We start from the raw sequence: 20,894 nt of genomic DNA, 5'->3' as shown, positions 1-20,894 counted from the left end.
ATCAGTTTATTTACAAAATAATAAACTTAATTTGTCTGAGTCATCAGGCACAGCATTTACTAGGGTAATCATTGTAGTCAAATAAGGGCTCATTTCCACTTGAAGAAAGCGGGACCTATGGGATTGATGATAAGCTATCTAAGGCTTGTTATTTCTGTTGTAAGGCGGCGTTAGTGAAGACATGGGGAGGTGTTTACCGCTCCCGCTGTATTTGCAGTTACTTTCTCCACTGAGACCCAGCCTCTTGCACCTCACTGCTGTTTTCTTGGCTGCTGCACGCAGAAGGGGAAACACGCTTCCAGCCAAAACACGCCGAGGGTTCACGTCGCAAAGCAGCCCCACCTCGCCGAGGCAGCCCTCCTTCTCCATGTAGGTGCGCACGTGAGCCCAGATGCGGCGAGGGGACAGCACGTCGCCCCCCATGTCCTGCTCAAAGTGTTCGTAGCTGCCATACCGGCTCAGTGTCCGCTCCAGGATGCTCACAGCCTGGGCAGGAAAGACAAGGTGAGAAAATGTAGCCATGCCCCTTAACATTGCCATGTTCCTATAAGTAAAATATTACCACGACCATAAAAAGAGCCCAAGCAAACACTAAACATAACCTTTAAATATAGCCTACCTATAACTTTACCCCTCGCAATAATCCTCATCCTATAAATGACCATAACACCAACAACCCTAATCCGAAAACAAAACTTGGCAATAGCCCAAATCCTCATAGACCTTAATCTTAGAACTCTAAACTGAAACCGACACTCGTCCTAAAACAGTCAAACAGCACCTAACTCGAAAACAGGCCTTTACCTCAACCCTTAACGTAAACCCAAATACGAACACAAACCCTAGCACAAATCGTAACACAAGCGCTTGACCTTAACCATGAAACAAACCCTCAAACAGCTCTGACGGAAGCCCTCTGAGTATGCCAAACATTCTCGTGATGCCGCACAGTGCACCCCGACCTGCAGAAGGAAGTGGCGCAATGGTGCATGGTCGCTAACGTTGCGAACTAAGTGAACGCGAATGTTGGACCTCTCGTGAACCCCCCCAGGAGCTACCCCTTGCCCCTACCTGTGGCAGGAAGCAGTTCGACGGAACAGCATAGCGCGCAAGCAGCACGGGATCGGCAGGGTTCGCGTACTCGAAACGCGGGTTGTATGCGAAGCCGGCGCGCACGAAGCGCCCACGTTCGCGCTGCACATTGCGTGGTTTGATGGCGGCGAGAAGGCAGGGCGGGCGTGCCGACACACCACGGCAGAGCCCCAAATCCAGTCCGCGCCCTGCCCCGGGAAAAACGTGGGGAGAGAGAAGCCGAAGATGTGGCACTGGAGGTCATGGTCACAATGTTAACGCTCGTTGGTGCGTTGCTTAGTTAGCACACCATGCTATAAATCGAGCAACTGGAGCTGGATTCATATCTGTTGAGTTTGGGAGTGACCAACAGAAGAGGCGCAGATCCAATAGTGGAGAAACTGATAAGGGGGTGATATTTGAGAGAAGGGGACTGAGTTGATGGGGAAGATAACCCTGCCTGCAGGAGGGGCTATCCTCTAGTTAACCATAATTATGCAGCGTTAACATTATGGACAAGAACCCATGATATTTTTTGAAAAAATTGTTGGCCATGTATGCTGATGTCATGGTCCTACTTTGCCAAATAACTTGCAAATTACTTAACTGCGTAATACAAAAGAGCAGTCTCGCCCCCACTTGCAGGCTGGAGCTGCCGTTCCCTTTGTGCCACACGAGAAACAGCTGCCACAGGTCCCTCTTGACTAGACTACTGCAGAGTACCTCGAGACATCCTGTATGGGAGATGTGGTAGAAATATTAAGTGGTGGTGGTGATGATGATGAGTGGTACGTGATGGGACAGCTCACAGCGCTGGAGGAGATGTGGAAGGTGCCGGAACTCGTCCTGGGCTCCGTCTCCCGTGAGGTCGTGCTGCGTGCTGCCCACCGGCCTCTGGGAAAGGTCCAGGCTTCTCCCCGCCACACGCAGGTCGCCCACAACGTGCCTTTTGCCTACCACAGGTGACCCTACCACAGGCATACCCACTGTCCGATCCGGCAGTGACCTGCTCGTCACCTGTAGCTATAAACATAGCAGAGCAGAGCAGAGGCAGGGATGGCGGTTCCCAAGTTAGCCTGGCTTGATCGGTTCTGACAAGGTGAGACACCCACCGGCATAGAGGAGCTCTTGGAGATGCTTCATGACAAGCAAGTCCACTTTTCATCGGGAATCCTTAAGAGGGGAGTAGGAGGTGGTGGCGCAGACGGAATAGGCCGGCCTGAGAAGAGCGGGGAGGGCAATGGCATGCAGAGACCACAGTGGCGGCGCGGCCCATGGCCAGGGGCGCTCATCGGCGGCGATGTCATGACCGGGCCCCTCGGCTTCCTCACTGGCCTCAAGGGGTGGCTGCCATCGGCTTCACGAGCGGAATGATCATCCAGAAACGGAAGGAGCGGCTGGACCACCTCATTCTAAAACCAGATTGGGGCTCTGCAAGCCTCTCCTCAGTGTGCCTGGTAAGGAGGTAAGGAGGTGATGTTGAATAATCCTTGCAAGGACCTTTCCTGGCACACTAAGGAGGGAGGTGCCTGTGTAACTGTTACATTATGTGCTTTATCTTGACTTAAAGCTTTCGTGACTGCAGTAATTCATACTCTTTGGGTCTATTAGATCTCTTAACAGACTTCGAGACAAGAAGGCTCATCTGATCGAGTCGCTCACTTTTCTGAAGAGATGCCGTGACACCAAGGTAATACTGATCGCCTTTAAACTCACATATGCTGCTGTCACTTCTCCTAATGCTAAACGGATCTTGTTTAGGGTCGGCCTAGCCCTGGTCTCAGAGAGAACAAGATTGCTCCGATTTGAACTAGAACATTTAGACAAGACTCTCTTGCAATCACACTTAGCATTGACAGAAAAAAGTGTCTACATCTGAATGGGACCATGTAGATAACATGACAGCCTCTTCAGCCACCTCAATGTCAGCTAAATGCAAAGAGAACCTGATTGCCAAGTTCAGCCTCCTGTCTAGGAAGAAGCCAGATCCACACGAATGAAAGTTAGACGTTGACAAGATTGTTATCAATCAGAGTAACAGCCCAATTTCCAACAGCCTAAAATCGGTACTAGCTAAAGGGTTGAATTCGCAGTCACCCCTAAACACATCCCAGTTGATGATTTCATTGCCCAGGTCGACGTAGCCACTAAGGGTTTGGGACACATTCCTGCAGATGTGGCAAGATCATAAATCGCTGCAATTATCAAAAACGCTAAGAAACCTTTTAGCAACATCAGCAAAGATGAGCGCTTTGAGCTTGCTCAACTGAAAAAGAGATGACAAATTTTTATTTAAAGCTTTCGTGACTACAGGGATTCATCTTCTTGGTTCTTTCAGTAAAGTCACGTAGAAGGGAAATAATAAAAATAAAACATAATAATTCTCACGACGTTTCGGCCACAACGCAAGCAGCCGTTCTCACCTGAGGACTGAATTTCAGACGCTGTCTTTCCGACAGACCTGTTCTACACCTGAGGACGGCTGCTTGCGTTGTGGCCGAAACGTCGTGAGAATTGTATTTTATTATGTTTTATTTTTATTATTTTATTATTTCCCTTCTACGTGACTTTACCGAAAGAATCAAGAAGAGAGATGACAGTCATCCTCTCAGCCGACAAGGGCAATGCCACTGTCATCATGGATAAAACCACATACAGAAACAAAATACAGGACCTAATGAATGATGGTAGCTATACCAAAATCCATAGAGATCCTACCAACCACCTGGTTACGTAAACCAACAATATCATCACTGATTCGACATCTTTAATCGAACCAACCAAGTGGCTCTGTCTAAAACCATCTGCTGCTAGACCACCCAGATTTTATGGCTTACCAAAAATCCATAAAGAAGGTACACCTCTCCATCCTATCGTCTCCATCATTGACTCACCCACCTACAAACTAGCCCAATTTCTGTCTGAGACCTTGCTTCCATTCACTGGCAAGACCACCTCAGCTGTACTTAATTCAGCTCACTTGGTTTCTCTAATTAAAGACATCTCACTAGCTCCAGGTGATTTGCTTGTCAGTTTCGATGTAGTTTTTTTGTTTACCAAAGTTCATGTGCCTGACACCATTGCAATAATTCAAGATTTGGTCCAACAAGGATTGAATGCTGATGTACCGGCCCTGGTGAGACACTGCCTTACCAACACTTAATTCACCTGGAATGGTACATTCTATAAACAAGTTGACGGTACCCCAATGGGTTCTCTCTTATCTCCAGTAGTAGCCAATGTTTTCATGGAAAATTTTGAAAGAGGTGCCATCCAGGCATCCTTCCTACGTCCTTCCTTGTGGAAGAGATACGTAGATGACACATTCATCATCTGGCCACATGGCCTGCCAGCATTGAACCAATTCTTCAACCACATCAATTCCATACACCCAGCCATCAAATTCACCATGGAGGTGGAAAAGGATGGCAAGTTACCATTCTTGGATGTGTTAATCGAAAAGAGACCAGATGGCTCATTGGGACACTGTCTACAGGAAAGCCACCCACACAGATGCCTATCTAAAACCTGACTCCCATCACCATCCAGCCCAGAAGAATTCCCTCATCAAAACTCTACACCATCGGGCTCATTGCATTTCCGACCATCACCACCTAGCCAGTGAACTGGACCACGTACACCAAACCCTCAAGATGAATGGATATTCGGACTGCACAATCCAAACGTTGGGAGAAAACCATCTGATGACCCGATCAAAACCATCACCTTGCCATACATAGCAGGGGTCACCAAAAAGATTTCCAAAATCATGAGCAAACACAAGATCCAGGTTCAATTCAACACAATACATAAAATTGGTGATCTGATCCCATCTGTGAAGGATGTGATCCCTGACATGCAATACCCCGGTGTCTACAAACTAACTTGTGTCTGCGGCAGTACTTACATTGGGGAAACTAAGCGACATGTCTCAGACCGTGTTCATGAACACAAGGCAGATCTGATCATTCTTAATTTAGGAGCTTTCGTGACTGCAGGAATTATTCTTTGGTTCTTTTCGGTTAAGTCACGTCTAAAAATAAAATAATAAATTAAAATAACATATTACGACGTTTCGATTGCAACACAAGCAATCATCATCAGGTATAAAAGAAATAGCAACAAAAAATCTAACTAGAAAACTATAGACAGACATACAAGCAGACAGACATCACAACGGCACACAGAGAGAGGACACACATCGGCACAAAGAGAGGGGTTGTCTCTATGACGGTCCCTTAAATATAGAGAGGGGGGGCGAGAACGGAGAGAGGGAGGGGGCAGAGAGAATTAGCATATCAATGAGTGTACGCCAACGTACTGCTGCTGCTGCAAGTAAGATGACAATGTGGAACGCGCACGCAAAATTGAAAACTAGGAGACAGGCACACGAAAATTAAATAACCCAGCAAAATATCGAAATGTGATGTAATACAACACAGAGAGTCGGTTAACACACAATTAACGCATAGCCTGGTTGATTACGTGTTTCAAAATTTGCTAAGTTAGAATTTTAAGTGTGAAAATTCCAAAGAGAGGACACAGGCAGAGAGAACAAATAGCCAGAAAGAAAAAGGATAAGCTTAAAACTTCCCCGTAGAAGTGGTTCAATCTTAATTTAGGAGCTTTCGTGACTGCAGGAATTATTCTTTGGTTCTTTTCGGTTAAGTCACGTCTAAAAATAAAATAATAAATTAAAATAACATATTACGACGTTTCGATTGCAACACAAGCAATCATCATCAGGTATAAAAGAAATAGCAACAAAAAATCTAACTAGAAAACTATAGACAGACATACAAGCAGACAGACATCACAACGGCACACAGAGAGAGGACACACATCGGCACAAAGAGAGGGGTTGTCTCTATGACGGTCCCTTAAATATAGAGAGGGGGGGCGAGAACGGAGAGAGGGAGGGGGCAGAGAGAATTAGCATATCAATGAGTGTACGCCAACGTACTGCTGCTGCTGCAAGTAAGATGACAATGTGGAACGCGCACGCAAAATTGAAAACTAGGAGACAGGCACACGAAAATTAAATAACCCAGCAAAATATCGAAATGTGATGTAATGCAATCGAAACGTCGTAATATGTTATTTTAATTTATTATTTTATTTTTAGACGTGACTTAACCGAAAAGAACCAAAGAATAATTCCTGCAGTCACGAAAGCTCCTAAATTAAGATTGAACCACTTCTACGGGGAAGTTTTAAGCTTATCCTTTTTCTTTCTGGCTATTTGTTCTCTCTGCCTGTGTCCTCTCTTTGGAATTTTCACACTTAAAATTCTAACTTAGCAAATTTGGAAACACGTAATCAACCAGGCTATGCGTTAATTGTCTGTTAACCGACTCTCTGTGTTGTATTACATCACATTTCGATATTTTGCTGGGTTATTTAATTTTCGTGTGCCTGTCTCCTAGTTTTCAATTTTGCGTGCGCGTTCCACATTGTCATCTTACTTGCAGCAGCAGCAGTACGTTGGCGTACACTCATTGATATGCTAATTCTCTCTGCCCCCTCCCTCTCTCCGTTCTCGCCCCCCCTCTCTATATTTAAGGGACCGTCATAGAGACAACCCCTCTCTTTGTGCCGATGTGTGTCCTCTCTCTGTGTGCCGTTGTGATGTCTGTCTGCTTGTATGTCTGTCTATAGTTTTCTAGTTAGATTTTTTGTTGCTATTTCTTTTATACCTGATGATGATTGCTTGTGTTGCAATCGAAACGTCGTAATATGTTATTTTAATTTATTATTTTATTTTTAGACGTGACTTAACCGAAAAGAACCAAAGAATAAGATCTGATCATTGTTTTAACGCTGTGGGAACACACGAAATTAATTTTTCCAAGACGAAGGTACTCTGCAAACCTTCTGGCTATCAAGAAAGATTCGTTCATGAAGCCATCCAGATATATAAACACAGACACAATTTCAACCGAGAAGATGGGTACAAACTGAGCAATCATTGGAAGGACGTTATTAACCAGTTTAAGTCATAACTTGGCTCTGATGTTTCCATCCTACCTGCCGATGTTTGCAGATATTTTCGACTCTCTGAGTTGCATTACTAGGTTGGAGGTCTTTGCATTGACAGGCTGCATGTCTTACTAGCACAGTCACCGATGCTCCTTTCCCTCGATGTGGCAGTGGCTCTCGTTTTTTCACAATACAATGGCTACCTTCACAGCCTCAAGACGCCCTCCGTTCTCACAATACATTGACATGCTAATCTCTCTCAATATAATGGCCACCCCCACAGCCTCAGGGCGCCCTCCGATCTTACATTTACATGCAAATACCATCTCTAACCCCGTCCACTTACCCTTGGGCTGCACCCATCTTAGGTCTCTATAACATCCTGTTTCAGCTGCTCTCTTACTGTATTTTTTCACCTGAAGACGATTGCTTGTGTTGTGATCGAAACGTCGTGATTTTTTATTATTTTTCTATCTACGTGACTTTACCGAAAGACCCAAAGAGTATTATGTGCTTTCCCCCTTCTTAAAAAGGGGAACCACCAGGGTATCCTTCCAATCCTGCGGGTCCCTCCTGTGGTCCAGCTAATTGTACTCCTGTCATATTGGACAGCTTGCACAAATTCACCACCTTCCCTCAGCAGTTCGCTTCGAGGTCATTTCTGCTGGCATTTTTTCTGGTCTCAGGCTCTGGATGGCTCTTTGTACTTCCTCAACAGATGGCACATCAGCCAGTCACTAACAGGAGGTGGCTTCTTCCTCCAATATTTGAAGTACTGCAGCCCCAGCAGAGTCAACTCCACCATTTCCCATGATGTTATCCAGGCTGAAGGGTTTCCCTCACAGAAATGCTCAGAAAACTTGCAGACTTGTCCTTGGGGGTTGGAGTTCTTTCCCTTTGGAACAAGACTGCTACAGGGTGACTGTTGCAGGGTGCTTCTCCAAAGCACACAATCACCAATAATGTATCTCCACGACGATGATGATGGTGTTCATGATGATGAAGACTCTGACAATGATTGAAATGAATTACTTAACCCTGAAATAAAACAAATTTAAATTGTGACTTTACAATCAAAAGTCGACACTGCTACCCCGGCAGAATTAAACCTCGCTCAGTAACTCGGCAAAACGCACCAGGATGGCGGAGGTGGCGGCAGAGGTGGCGGCGGAGGTGGAGGCGGCGGTGGTAGCTGACGAGCAACTCTTTGCCTCCTCATGCGGGAAAGCGAGCGTCTGGGCGGACGGCCGCTGCGAGACTCGTGCAGAGCCTGGCTTCGTCTTTCCTGGGGCCGCCACTGAGCTCCGCTTGCTGGAGTGAGGCTCACGCTGTGTGGGGTAGAATCGTGAGAATGGCGGTGGCAGCAGTGGGGACGGTGCCGCGTTCACCGCCGCTACTGCTGTGAAGCTCCTCGCACTGCCGGTGCGCAGTGGGAACCGGTTTTGTGTCGCCCCTTTCTGGCTTCGTGATACCTCTCCGTTTTGGGGACTGCTTTTGGTTTGTGCCACTTTACGTGACGCCTCCTGAGTTTGTGACATGCAGTCATATTTTGACGCCCAGTGGTTGATCTGTAAAATGTGTTTTTTTTGTGAAGACTGAACTTTTTGCGATGGCTTGCCATTATGTTGTGAAAGCTGGATAATTTTTGCCACCTGGTCTTTTTGTGGCAATCGGCTGTTCTGCAACACTTGCTCAGTTTGTACGATGCAGTCATGTTTCAACACCCAGTGGTTGATTTGTGACGTCTGTTCGGGTTGCAGCTGCTGGTATTTTAGTGATGGCTTATTGTAAGTTTGTGGTACCTGGTCTCTTTGCAGCATCTGACTATTCTGTGAGGCCCAGTCTATTTGGGAAGACCTACGGTCATATTGTTCTGGTTTGTCATCATTTTGTGGCAGCTGTCGGTTGTACTGAGACAGTCGGCAGCCAGCCTGCACTGTCACCGGAGCGGCCAGAGTGGTCTTCTTGGTGAGCTCTCGTCCCGGCCAGTAGAGTGATTCTATGGCGGCAATACCATAACAACACCAAAAAAGATGTAACCAATAAAAGGCAGCTAAGTACAGGGTTCCAGGTCTCAGGAAAAAGCCACATCAATGACAGATTTGCAAAGTCACTATTTTTGTAACTGCAGCTATTGAAACAACACCATATGTCAGTGTTTTCATGCACATCGTTTTTTCAGGGTCAATAAAATGAGTACAATTTTGTGTTAAGTCAATATTGTGGGCACTATGGATAGCCTGGCCTTTGGCAAAGGACTGTGGAATTTCCACCACTGGTTCAAGACTATCAATGGAGGTGAGCACAGCCTAAATATTTATTTGAGAATGAAGATATCTATCCTCGTGTGCTACAGTGTAATAAACACAAGGTCCACTCATTAGCATAGGAGCTGACAAAGCTGAACACAGCAGCTCATGTACAAACTTGCAGCAATAACAAAAGACCCGCGCAGTACTGTTCTACGCGTTTTTTTGTGTTGCTACACACAAGGTCAGGATACATACCAATAATAATAGTTTTCAGCCTTTTGTCAAGGCATTGCTGGGTTAAGGCCTTCCCATGCTGTTGCCGGTCATGGTGGGGGTGTTTGTCCATACTTCACTATGCTGGTGTATGCGGGTTGGTAGAAGTAGGAGGGGAGGTCCAGGACAAATTCAGATATACCGGTAACTTGCCAATGATGTTAGTTATGGCCGGGAATGGAACTGTGTTCATAGTGCAGTGCAAGTACCACTGCGCCACCACTCCGCCCCCAAGGTCAGGGGATAATTAACTTAGTACAAGGCCACTCGTTGACACAGATTGGCTTAGTAATCCCTCGATGTCTTGGTGAGCCTTGTATATCTTATTCGGCAGATTGACTGGATTGTTCACAACCTGCATCGCAACGGTTTTCTCTCGAAAGCGGCCGTGTGATGTCAACCATTTGTAGGCATTATGTGGCAATGTTAACATCACAAGCAGAAACTTTATTTACCCAAGAAAGCCTCAGTGAATGCCTTTAGTGTGGAATCCACGCTCAACAAAAACCACAGAACATGGAAAAAACCCCACGCAGCACAAGGTCGTCACACTCAAAATCCAATGCACACACAAGTTGTCAACAACCAACTTGCTGTACTGTCAACCGAATTGTAAAATACTGTACATGTTACTCAGTGTGTTCAAATTCCAGTCTGTAGACTACTTAGCTCATGATCAGGGTTGATAAAAATAGCATTACAGCGATACCCCGGTTTACGTCGGGGATGCATTCGTGAAAGGTGCGACGACGAATATTGAAACGACATCAATCAAAGCAATTTACAGGGTAGGTGTAGGCAAAAGCTGAGAAGTGACGGATAGTGAGAAAGGACGGACGATGTTGTCAACGACGTGTGGGTTGAGGCGACGTAATCAGGTTGTGGTGTTAATAAAGTGACATCATACTCTTTGGGTTTTTTTCGGTAAAGTCACGTAGGTAAAAAACAAAATAAAATAAATGAAAACTAAATTAAATCACGACGTTTCGGAGGCAACACAAGCTTCCGTCTTCAGATGGAACCGTTACAGCCAAAGCCACTGTAGTAAGTGAAGAGAGCTAATAGAAAAACGCGACTATATAGGGGAAGAGGGGGGGAGCAAGGTGGGGGGGGGGGGGTGTGGCATGGGGGGGGATGCTAGGCTGAGTTAAGCCGATTGATAACATCTATTCATTATGCAGGAGAGGGGGGTGTATTGGGGTACCGTGAACAAAGGGGCAGAAGTTGAATTGATTAATAGGGACGCTAAGTTAAGCTGATAGATAACATCTAGTTAATAGGAAATATTTGGAACCTAATTTGCCAGTAAAAAAATATGATAATTGGTTTTTTACCCTTCTATCTGGCAACAAAACTGACACCTTTTTTACAAGGAGTCATGTTTGCATAGACCACAATACCTGCAGCCATAATGCAAACAAAAAACACAACTCTGATAATATATGCACTGTCCTTGAAGTTGATTGGTCCACACCCGAGACAGCTTTCCTTAGAGCCTAGTCTCACATGGGTTGGACCAGATGACGCCAAAAGGCGCACAACTCAAAGACAATGCGCCATCAGAGTATGAGAGCTCGGGGTAAGCATTTACACCATTGGAACCTCATTTGCCAGTAAAAATATAATTGTTTTTTTTACCTTTCTATCTGGCAACAAAACTGACACCTTTTTTACAAGGAGTCATGTTTGCATAGACCACAATACCTGCAGCCATAATGCAAACAAAAAACATAACTCTGATAATATATGCACAGTCCTTGAAGTTGATTGGTCCACACCCGAGACAGCTTTCCTTAGAGCCTAGTCTCACATGGGTTGGACCAGATGACGCCAAAAAGGAAAGCTGTCTCGGGTGTGGACCAATCAACTTCAAGGACAGGCATATATTATCAGAGTTATGTTTTTTGTTTGCATTATGGCTGCAGGTATTGTGATCTATGCAAACATGACTCCTTGTAAAAAAGGTGTCAGTTTTGTTGCCAGATAGAAGGGTAAAAAACCAAATATAATAGGAAAGCTATTAAGAAATAAAACAGCTAAATTAAATCACCAATACCAGCACTACTATACTCTACACTACACTGTACAATAAACTACACTACTATAAACTGCTATACATTACACTATTATATACTCCACAATACACTACACTACTATACTCTACACTACACTATATACTACGATACTATAGACTACTATACACTACACTATTACACAGTACACCATACACTGCTATACACGACTATACACTATTCTACACTATACTATTAAACACTACACTATACACTACTATAAACTACGCAATACACTATTATAAACTTTGCTACATAATACTGAACACTACACAATACACTATACCCGAAACACTACTATAGACTCCTATTCACTATACTATAATACACTACACTGTGCACTGGTATACACTCCACAATGCACTACACTATATACTATAGAATACACTACACAATACACTAATATACAATACACTACTATATACTACACTATACACTGGTATACACTACACAATATACTACCATATACTAAACTAATATACACCACAGAATACACTATACTATACACTACTATACAAAACACTACGATACACGACACTATCCACTACACTATACAATACACTACTATACACTACTATACACTACAACGAAAGGGTAAAGGTGGAACACGCTACAGCAAAATTACTATAGTGAATAACTCACCCCCCCCCCCTCTTGCATAATGAATAGATGTTATCTATCAGCTTAACTCAGCCTAGCATCCCCCCCCATGCCCCCCCCCCCCACCTTGGCTCCCCCCCCCCCCTCTTACCCGATATAGTCGCGTTTCTCTATTAGTTCTCTTCACTTACTATAGTGACTTTGGCTGTAACAGTTCCACCTGAAGGCGGAAGCTTGTGTTGCCTCCGAAACGTCGTGATTTAATTTAGTTTTCATTTATTTTATTTTTTACCTAAGTGACTAACGAAAAACCAGAGAGTATGAATCCTTGCAGTCACGAAAGCATCAAATCTAGAAAGTGACAATATATTTGCAAAACGTAGTAAAAGGGATTGCTGTGAATCGGGGTATGACTGTATTGTTGCGCTTTTTTAGCCAGTAAAGCTTCACCGACTCTTATGGCACTTTTTCAGGGCGTCCTGCTGAGTTTTCATAATTGGGAACGATGTTGCTGCTGCGTGTAACCCCAATTGAGTATTTTCCAGCTAACTTTTCAACATTGGGTTGTTTGGCCAAAACCAGTTACATTGTGTCTTCTTTCCGCTATGGGAATAAACGGGCAAACCCAGAGGAAATCCATGTAGAACAGGTGGAGAACATACAGACTCACACAGTAAAGTGCTCAAGTTGGGAATCCAAACAAGTTAGGAATCTAACTACTGGACATCTGTGAAAAATAGCTGTATAGCTCATCGGATTCCTCAAGTATAAATACAGATTCTGATTCTGCCTTTTACTGTGAGGCACCAGTGTTACCACTGCACCAAGCTTCCGTCCAACATGATTACCGCTTTGTGAAAAGTGATTGTCTCAAAGAAGACTGGCTCCCGTCATCGGAATGTGGAATGCATTTATGAGGCGATAAGACAACCCCATTGCTCATTTGAGTGAGAAGATGCTGAGTTTCAGAATTCACATCCTGATCTTCTTGTTAGCCCCAACCTGGGTCTCCCGCTAGGCCTCGGCAAGGTAAGGTAAAAGTTAAAAGGTAAAAACAACGAGCCTACCTTTACCCTACCTTTTACCTTATCAATCACTCTACCCTTACCTTTTACCCTTTAGCAGGTAAGGTACAAGGTAAAAGGTAAAAAGCAACGAGCTTACCTTTACCCTACCGTTTACCCTTACCCCATACAAATTACCCGTTTACAGGGTAATTACTAGGGAACTACTACATATGAACAAGGTTTATAAAGTAAATGCTCGGTAGATCGCTTTAATCATATAGAATACTCTCGATTATTCCAATTTTACACGCTTTCTTTTAACTCACTCTTTCTGTCGTTGTCGTTATTGTTGTATCCTCAAATCTTGAAACTAAATTTTTACCCACTTCCTAATGTGGTATCGACTGCAAACTTGGTATACTAAGGTCATACTGATGACAATACTATATTCTATAATAAAAAAATCTATATATTTTTAAACAATCTTTTTTAGATGTTATGTTTCAGCTTGGGTCTAATTGTCCACGCTCAACTGACGTTGGCTGTAATTGGCCACGGTCCCTTACGTTGTGGCAAGCTTCGGGGCCACTTCCTGGAGTCGTGGAGTTCTGTCATTACTCGTACATTTCATAAAAGCGTGTTTTTAATCAAGTTTATTTTAATATTACTTATTAAATGTAGGCCACGGACTGCATGACGGAGCTTTTAGCGGTGCAAGGTACCGTATTTACCGGGTAATACTTTGCGCTACCTTTACCCTACCGGGTAATTCTTCCGAGCTACCTTTACCCCTACCCTTTACCTTACCCCTTGGCATGTCGACATCTTTACCCTTTACCTTTACCCTTTTACCCGGTAAAAAGGGTAAATTACCTTACCTTGCCGAGGCCTATCTCCCGCATAGAACACAGTAGAGTCTCAATGTCTGATACCTGGTAAAATAGAAGACGTAAAATCACTTGAACTCACCTTGTTAACAAAGGACATGAATGACAATCGCTAACAGATATAATAGTTGTGAATGAGCTCTCCCCTAGTTCGACAAAGCTCAAGGGGCTAAGAAAAGGGCATTAATCAAAAGCGCTACTAAATCGCATGGGGCTCTTGCGAACACAGTTTTAAATAAAGGTTACCAATTAGATTAATCTCAATGGGTTATCTCTTGGTTAAAGCCGGGCGGTAGATTACATAAATATATGTATGTTGAACTTATTTCGCACCATACGCAGCCAACCGTGCTAATAGGAGGTGCGGATGGATGTTGTGAAACTCAGAATGAGAATATGTATTGATCCTGGAGAAATCCGATGAGTTATGAAGCTCTTTTTCACAGTTGAACCTTATGGCGGTACCCCGGGGCACCATAGTATCCCGGCTCTCGCATAATGTCCGTGTTGCAGTCATTTTTAATCTGTTGATGGTCGGCGATGTGGCAATCGACTCATCTCGATGAGCTGTACTCACGATGCACCACTACGGTGCGTACGAGCGTTCAGGGTTTCGGCGCAATCGACCTCGGTGCGTGTCGACATCGCGGAATAGCACCGATTTCGGATTGATTTGTACTCCAGTCGCGAAGTTAAGTACACCCCTGGAAAAAAAGTATCCCAGAAGTAAAATATTTAATTGCCTCGGCCATTTATTATTTTTTGAGACCCCGGGGTACCGCCATATGGATCAGTTGTCCAGTCTGGGCGGATTAGAAAGTTACAACAATTAAAAACACGATCGTAGTGAAAATTATAGGAAAGCAAAGCAAATGAAATAAATAAATAAATACGCAACAAAGTATACACACACGTTCTAATTGCATAAGCACAGACCACACCAAGACAACGACACAGTCCCTCAATACAACTGCAAGGTTCGAAGGTGCCATAACCCTGAGCTCGCTAGAAGGCAATACACCAAGCGGGCTAATCGCCATCTGTTTCCATCTGTACGGGGATAGAGCGTTGCCCCCTCGCGCAAGGCATGGGGTTCCTCCCCCTCCTCCCACGTGTACAATAAACGCTCGCGTCACGAATTGTCTGAAAACGTCTAAAAATAAAATCCCAATGCAAGAACCCTCCCGAAAATGAGAACAGTAAATGTAAAATGTTAACCAGAAGTGATAATGAATCCCAAAGGCCTAATGGATCCCAAAGGCCTCTCACCTTGGTTCAAAATCAGAATATTTAATTCATATTGGAGGAATCCACCTAGTTCAGAACGAGAATTATTTCATTTATACTGGACGAATCCTATGAGCTATAAAGCTCTTTTTTCACAGACGTTAAGAGACACCACAAGTAGGAGAATCTCAATGGGCGTATAACTGGTTGGATAAACGGCATCACTTACACGAGAGACAGTGAGTGTCGTCAATGTGCACGATGATGGCATGAGATGGCATCAAGCCCGCCAGAAGTGATTGATGATGATCAGTGTTCCCTCTCACCTGCTCAGCACAGAGGCGGGCGGCGCAAGACAACAACAACCGCCATTCGCCACTAAGTGGCGGTGACGTCACCCCGACGCTTGTGCCAGGCCAAGTGCACCTTGACAACGAACACCCAGCCACGCACACCGCGTAAAGGGCGATTCCTCTCTCACCTCTCACTCGAATGGCGTCCGTGGGCAGCGCCGCCCTCATCACGGGGAGGAAGAGGTCGCTGCCGCTTTCTAACCCTCCATGAGACGAGTCGCCCGCCTCCAGTCTGAAGACCGCGGAACCTCAACGGGGGGGGGGGGGGCACTACCACCCCGCTTGGTGCGCGCGCTCCTCTAGGGGGGCGTCACGTGAGCGCGCCGTGACGTCACGCCGCTGTGGTTTACCGGTTGCCAGGCAACCCCAATTGGGCTTCTTGCACATTTATTTTAATACTAGATTTTACTACCCGGCTTCAGTTTTTCAGTTTCATTTATTTGGTATAGTACTGTGAGCTATTCGGCTCTTGAATCGGGTGCAACAGCAACAAACAAACAACTAAAACACGAACAAGAAAACATCTGAAAGTGACTATGCGCAAACAGAAAAATCCAGAAAAAAACAGCAAAAAATCTTCCAGAAAAAAGCACCGTACACCAACACTGTGCAAAAATCCCAGTGGGATGCAAGTCAAACAACAACAACCACAAGACAACTTAGATTAAAGTCATCATTCTAACTCCGTACTACAACAAACAAACATGGCCAAACCAAAAAACTTTTCGAAATCACCACGCCCGGCCGCCTTTGTCTTCCCAGTGGCGATGTTCACACACCATACCAGTTAGTTCGTTTGAGGCTGAGTCGACCTAGGGGAGGCCCAGGGCCGGTTCAAATAAGTGTTATTGGTGGTGGCCGTGAGCGGGAATCGAACTCAGGTCGCCGAGTTCGTAGCGCAGCGCACTAACCACTACACTACCGCTCCCCCCACACACACAGACACAAAGACAGCGTGCTAACCACTACACTACCGCTCCCCCCACACACACAGACACAAAGACAGCGTGCTAACCACTACACTACCGCTCCCCCCACACACACAGACAGCGCGCTTACCACTACACCCACCGCTCCCCCCACAACAACAACCGCCATTCGCCACTAAGTGGCGGTGACGTCACCACGACGCTTCTGCCAGGCCAAGTGCACCTTGAGGCCACGTGAAGTGTCGAACGCCCGCTGGCAGGAGGTCACGGGGCAGACCCAGCAGGTGCCACGGGTCGACTGACCGAGATGACTGAGATGACTGGCTGATGCACCACCTGTACCCCCTACTGTACCAACTTGCTGTGCTTTAGCCACCCGGCGATCCGCTCGTTGTGAGCGTCGCTCCTCCGCCCTCCGTTGTTGTTGGAGGGCGACTGCCTCCAACTGCCCAGTAGCGTCCTTCACGAGCCTTCTCCACAGAGGCCGATCTTGACACCGCTGGTACCAGTCATCGGCAAGTCCACTCAGCTCCACGTCCTCCTGTACCACATCACTCCATCTCTTATCTAGCCCGTGCCGCGCCCGTTTTGCCCCCTCGATCCGGCCGAACAAAAGCTGTTTAGGTATACTGTGGCTGGGCATGCGGGCTACATGACCCAGCCAACGCAGCCTTGCCTGCCGGAGGAGCTCACCGATGCGACTTTGCCCAGATCTTTCAAGGATTTGTGAGCTCCTCACACAATCCAGCCTGGTCAAACCCAGGATGGATCGTAGGCAGGCCAGCCTAAATGTTTCCAACCGGCGAAGATGCTCCATTAGGGGGGTCCACGTTTCGCAAGCGTAGAGAAGGGAAGGAATGACCGTGGCCGAGAAGACCTGAAGCTTCGTGCGGAGCGACAGACCAGGTAGCTTCCACACAGCGTTACGCAACTGATTCGGAGTGAGACCTCTGCTGTTAAACTGGAGCCGGTCATAAGCACACTGCCCAGGTATGGGAAACTGTCCACTCTCTCCACTACTGTCCCATCGCCGATTGGGAGTTGTGGGGGTGGAGTGTCCGATGGTACAACATACCCAGGCAGGTGCTTAGTTTTGGTGGGGCTGATGGTAAGGCCCCACCTCTTAGTGGCACGCTCCAGTCTCAGCAGCAGCATCTCCAACTCCTCTTCTGAATGAGCAGCTATTACCAAATCATCGGCATACATAAAGTGGTTGACCAATAGGGAGCCATCCCTTGATCGCACCCGGGTGTCGATCAGCCTCCCATTATATCTGTACCAAATGGAAATTCCCCCGGTACAGCTATTGAAGGCTTGTTAAATAATGTGGGAGCCAGAGGACATCCTTGTCGCACCCCAAGGTGTACAGGGAAAGGCTCTGACTCCCGGCCACGTAGTTTTACCCGGGCCCGCTCACCATCATGAAGGTCCTTAATGATCGTGAGCAGAGGGTCAGGGACTCCGAAAGCACGAAGAACAACCCAGAGCCCAGGCCTACTGATGGTATCATAGGCCTTGACCAGGTCAATAAAGCAGAGATGTAGGTCTTGTTGAAATTCCCTACACCTCTGCTGTAGCAGACGGACAGAAAATATGGCATCTGTGCAGGACAGCCCTTTCCTGAAACCGCATTGGGGCTCCGCAAGCCTCTCCTCAGCGTGCCTAGCAAGGCGATGTTGAATAATCCTTGCCAGGACCTTTCCCGGCACACTGAGGAGTGAGATGCCCCAGTAGTTGTTACAGTCTGTGCGGTCCCCCTTCTTAAAGAGGGGGGCCACCAGGGCATCCTTCCAATCCTGCGGAACCCGTCCAGTGGTCCAGACTGTTGTTATGATGTCATATAGGGCAGTCTGTGCACAAACGCCACCCTCCCTGAGCATTTCGCTTGGGAGATCATCTCTGCCCAGTGCCTTTCCTGGTCTCAGACTCTGGATCGCCTTCAGTTCTTCCTCAACAGATGGCACCTCAGCCAGCCACTCACAGGGGGTGACCTCTTCCAATATTTGAGGCACCGCAGCCCTAGCAGGGTTCCCCCCACACACACAGACATACAGACAGCGCACTAACCACTACACCCACCGCTCCCCCCACACACACAGACAGCGCACTAACCACTACACTACCGCTCCCCCCACACACACAGACACACAGACAGCGCGCTAACCACTACACCCACCGTTTCCCCCACACACACGCGCTTGCTGCAGACACACACAACTTTCAGGATGCGTACGTCAGTAAACGATTGAAGTAATAAAGCAATGCTGCGCGAAGAAAAAATATACAAAAGTCTATTTTTTATCATTTTTGCATGGTGTACAGTCTGGAAAGTACCCATATGGCAAATTTCAAGTTTGTTGCATGTCGGTAAGTATGCTAAACATTTTGAACAGACACACATTCACAAATTTCCCTTTTATATACAGTATATAGATTCCAAAAAATGCTAGCGCTTTTCATCAAGGATCTCAAAGCACTGGTCAGAACACAGCATCAGCCACATAACATAAAAATAATTGTATTGTTATATTTTGAGTGAAATCAGAACTTGTATTTTTACTGGAGAAATCCGATGAGCTATAAAGCTCTTTTTCACCGATGTGCAGTAGGAGCATGGGGTAAGAACGTTAACAACAACGATCAGTACAACACACGATAATAGTGCACAGTACAAGAAAAAGTTATTCACGTGCTGAGGTGTCGGCTATTTTATTTGTGTAATGCGAGCGTAAATGGGGTTGTTGCTGGGCTCAGGTCCAATCACACGGCCCGGGGTATTGGGGGGCGGAGCCTGGTCTGCGGGGCGTGTGGGAGGGGCCACCGTTCACCTCGGCTCCAATGGGAGGCGAGGTGAATGGGGGCGGAGCCAGCGGGGTAGTATGGGAAGGCCGGATCTGAGCATCTGGAAGGGGAGGAGTCAGGGTCACGTGGGGGGAATGTATATAAGTAGGAGCCCGGAAGAGATCGGGGCAGTCGGGGAAGTTAAGAGTCTGAGCCACGTTGGGTGGTGAGGGAAGATCCGTGCCATCGGCCACGTGGCCGAAGGACCTCTGCACGCCGTCGGCCAGCGGTGTGCGGAGTGCGGGAATAGAGGAGCTAACGGAGGAGCGTGCGTGGCACGCGAGAGGGAGCGTGCGCGGGGGCGCACGCAAGACAACACTGGTCCGAGAGGAGGCCAGTGGGGGTGTGGAGAAGAACCTGAATAAAAGACAGACGGAGACCAGCAGTGCCTGACGGAGTCTTTTATTAAATTTGTATTACTACCGAATATGTAGTTAACTGAAATAGTAAATGCATGATTATTTCTCCATAATAAAGTTTTTTTTGGGTTAGATCGCGTAAATAAATAAACGTCCCGTTAAAACCCGCCACCACCCGACAGCCAATTACGGAAACAGAAAGCGCCAATTCGTCACGAGTACAGCACACCGGTGTGTTGGAGAGCCAAGCCACAACATTTACAATCTGAGTACGACGTTTCGCCAGTAATTACAACTAGCTTCATCAGGCGACAGCCAGATTTGTGGAGAAGTCTAACTGCAAGAGCGCAGAAGCGTGGTCACCACATCTACTCTATATAAGGAATGAAACAATAAGACTTCTCCACAAATCTGTCTGTCGCCTGATGAAGCTAGTTGTGGCTTGGCTCTCCAATGCATTTTTTTTCACGCATTGTCAAAATCCTTCAGTTGTGTGTTGAACTACTTTCGCACCGTACGTAGCTCACCCAATCTATGCCACATGTTCCAATGAAATAGGGAAGTGGATACCGCAATGTGCAATAGTAACGTATTTAAGATTAAAATTGAATGCAGTCATGCTGAACATGTATTGAGACTATAAATGTGCTGTATTTGCAGATTAACTCTTGAAACATTCCAAGTGCTCCCTATTAAAGATTTAATACGGCTCACAATAACATTTAGTCATGGGCATAGCATTAAAAACGAGCTTATAATTCCAAAGTAATGTGAGCAGTTATAATGTGCTAAAATACGAAATACTGCCTTCAGAGAGGAACTTAAACAACTTATTTTTATTTTACCCTTGTAAGGCCCACTGAGCTATATAGCTCTTTTTCGAAGCGACCTGGCCAGAAATGATAGCTCAACGAAGTGGCTTATCATGTGGACATTTTTTCTAAAGCAGCCAAATACTCTAAACGCATGATTCTGATTCTAAATGTGGAGGGGAAAACCGAAGGACCCGGAGAAAAATTCACGCGACTAAGGGGAAAGAAACAT

At 46.1% G+C, this 20,894-nt stretch overlaps 1 protein-coding gene across 9 annotated transcripts in view; it reads right to left on the bottom strand.

Annotated features, from left to right (window-relative positions):
* Positions 1 to 15,976, bottom strand: part of LOC144946718 (putative tyrosine carboxypeptidase MATCAP2) — a 52,091-nt gene extending 36,115 nt beyond the window's left edge. Inside the window, exons 1-5 of one of the 9 annotated variants that reach the window (XM_078875845.1) lie at positions 15,850 to 15,963; positions 8,187 to 8,378; positions 1,881 to 2,094; positions 1,072 to 1,280; positions 343 to 486 (exon numbers count right to left, since the gene is read on the bottom strand). In XM_078875845.1, the coding sequence (XP_078731971.1) occupies positions 343 to 486; positions 1,072 to 1,280; positions 1,881 to 2,052 (525 nt within the window). In that variant the 5' untranslated portion in view covers positions 2,053 to 2,094; positions 8,187 to 8,378; positions 15,850 to 15,963. Of the gene's footprint in view, positions 1 to 342; positions 487 to 1,071; positions 1,281 to 1,880; positions 2,095 to 2,183; positions 2,484 to 8,186; positions 8,379 to 15,694; positions 15,820 to 15,849 lie in introns of those variants that run through there. The other 8 variants (XM_078875844.1, XM_078875840.1, XM_078875841.1 and 5 more) reach the window with 8 other exon arrangements.
* Positions 15,977 to 20,894: the final 4,918 nt, after the last annotated feature.

Source organism: Lampetra fluviatilis, chromosome 42 (genome assembly GCF_964198595.1).
Source record: "Lampetra fluviatilis chromosome 42, kcLamFluv1.1, whole genome shotgun sequence".
NCBI lineage: Eukaryota > Metazoa > Chordata > Hyperoartia > Petromyzontiformes > Petromyzontidae > Lampetra > Lampetra fluviatilis.
The sequence above is the reverse complement of the archived record's forward strand: the minus strand, read 5'-3'. Positions and strand labels throughout refer to the sequence as shown.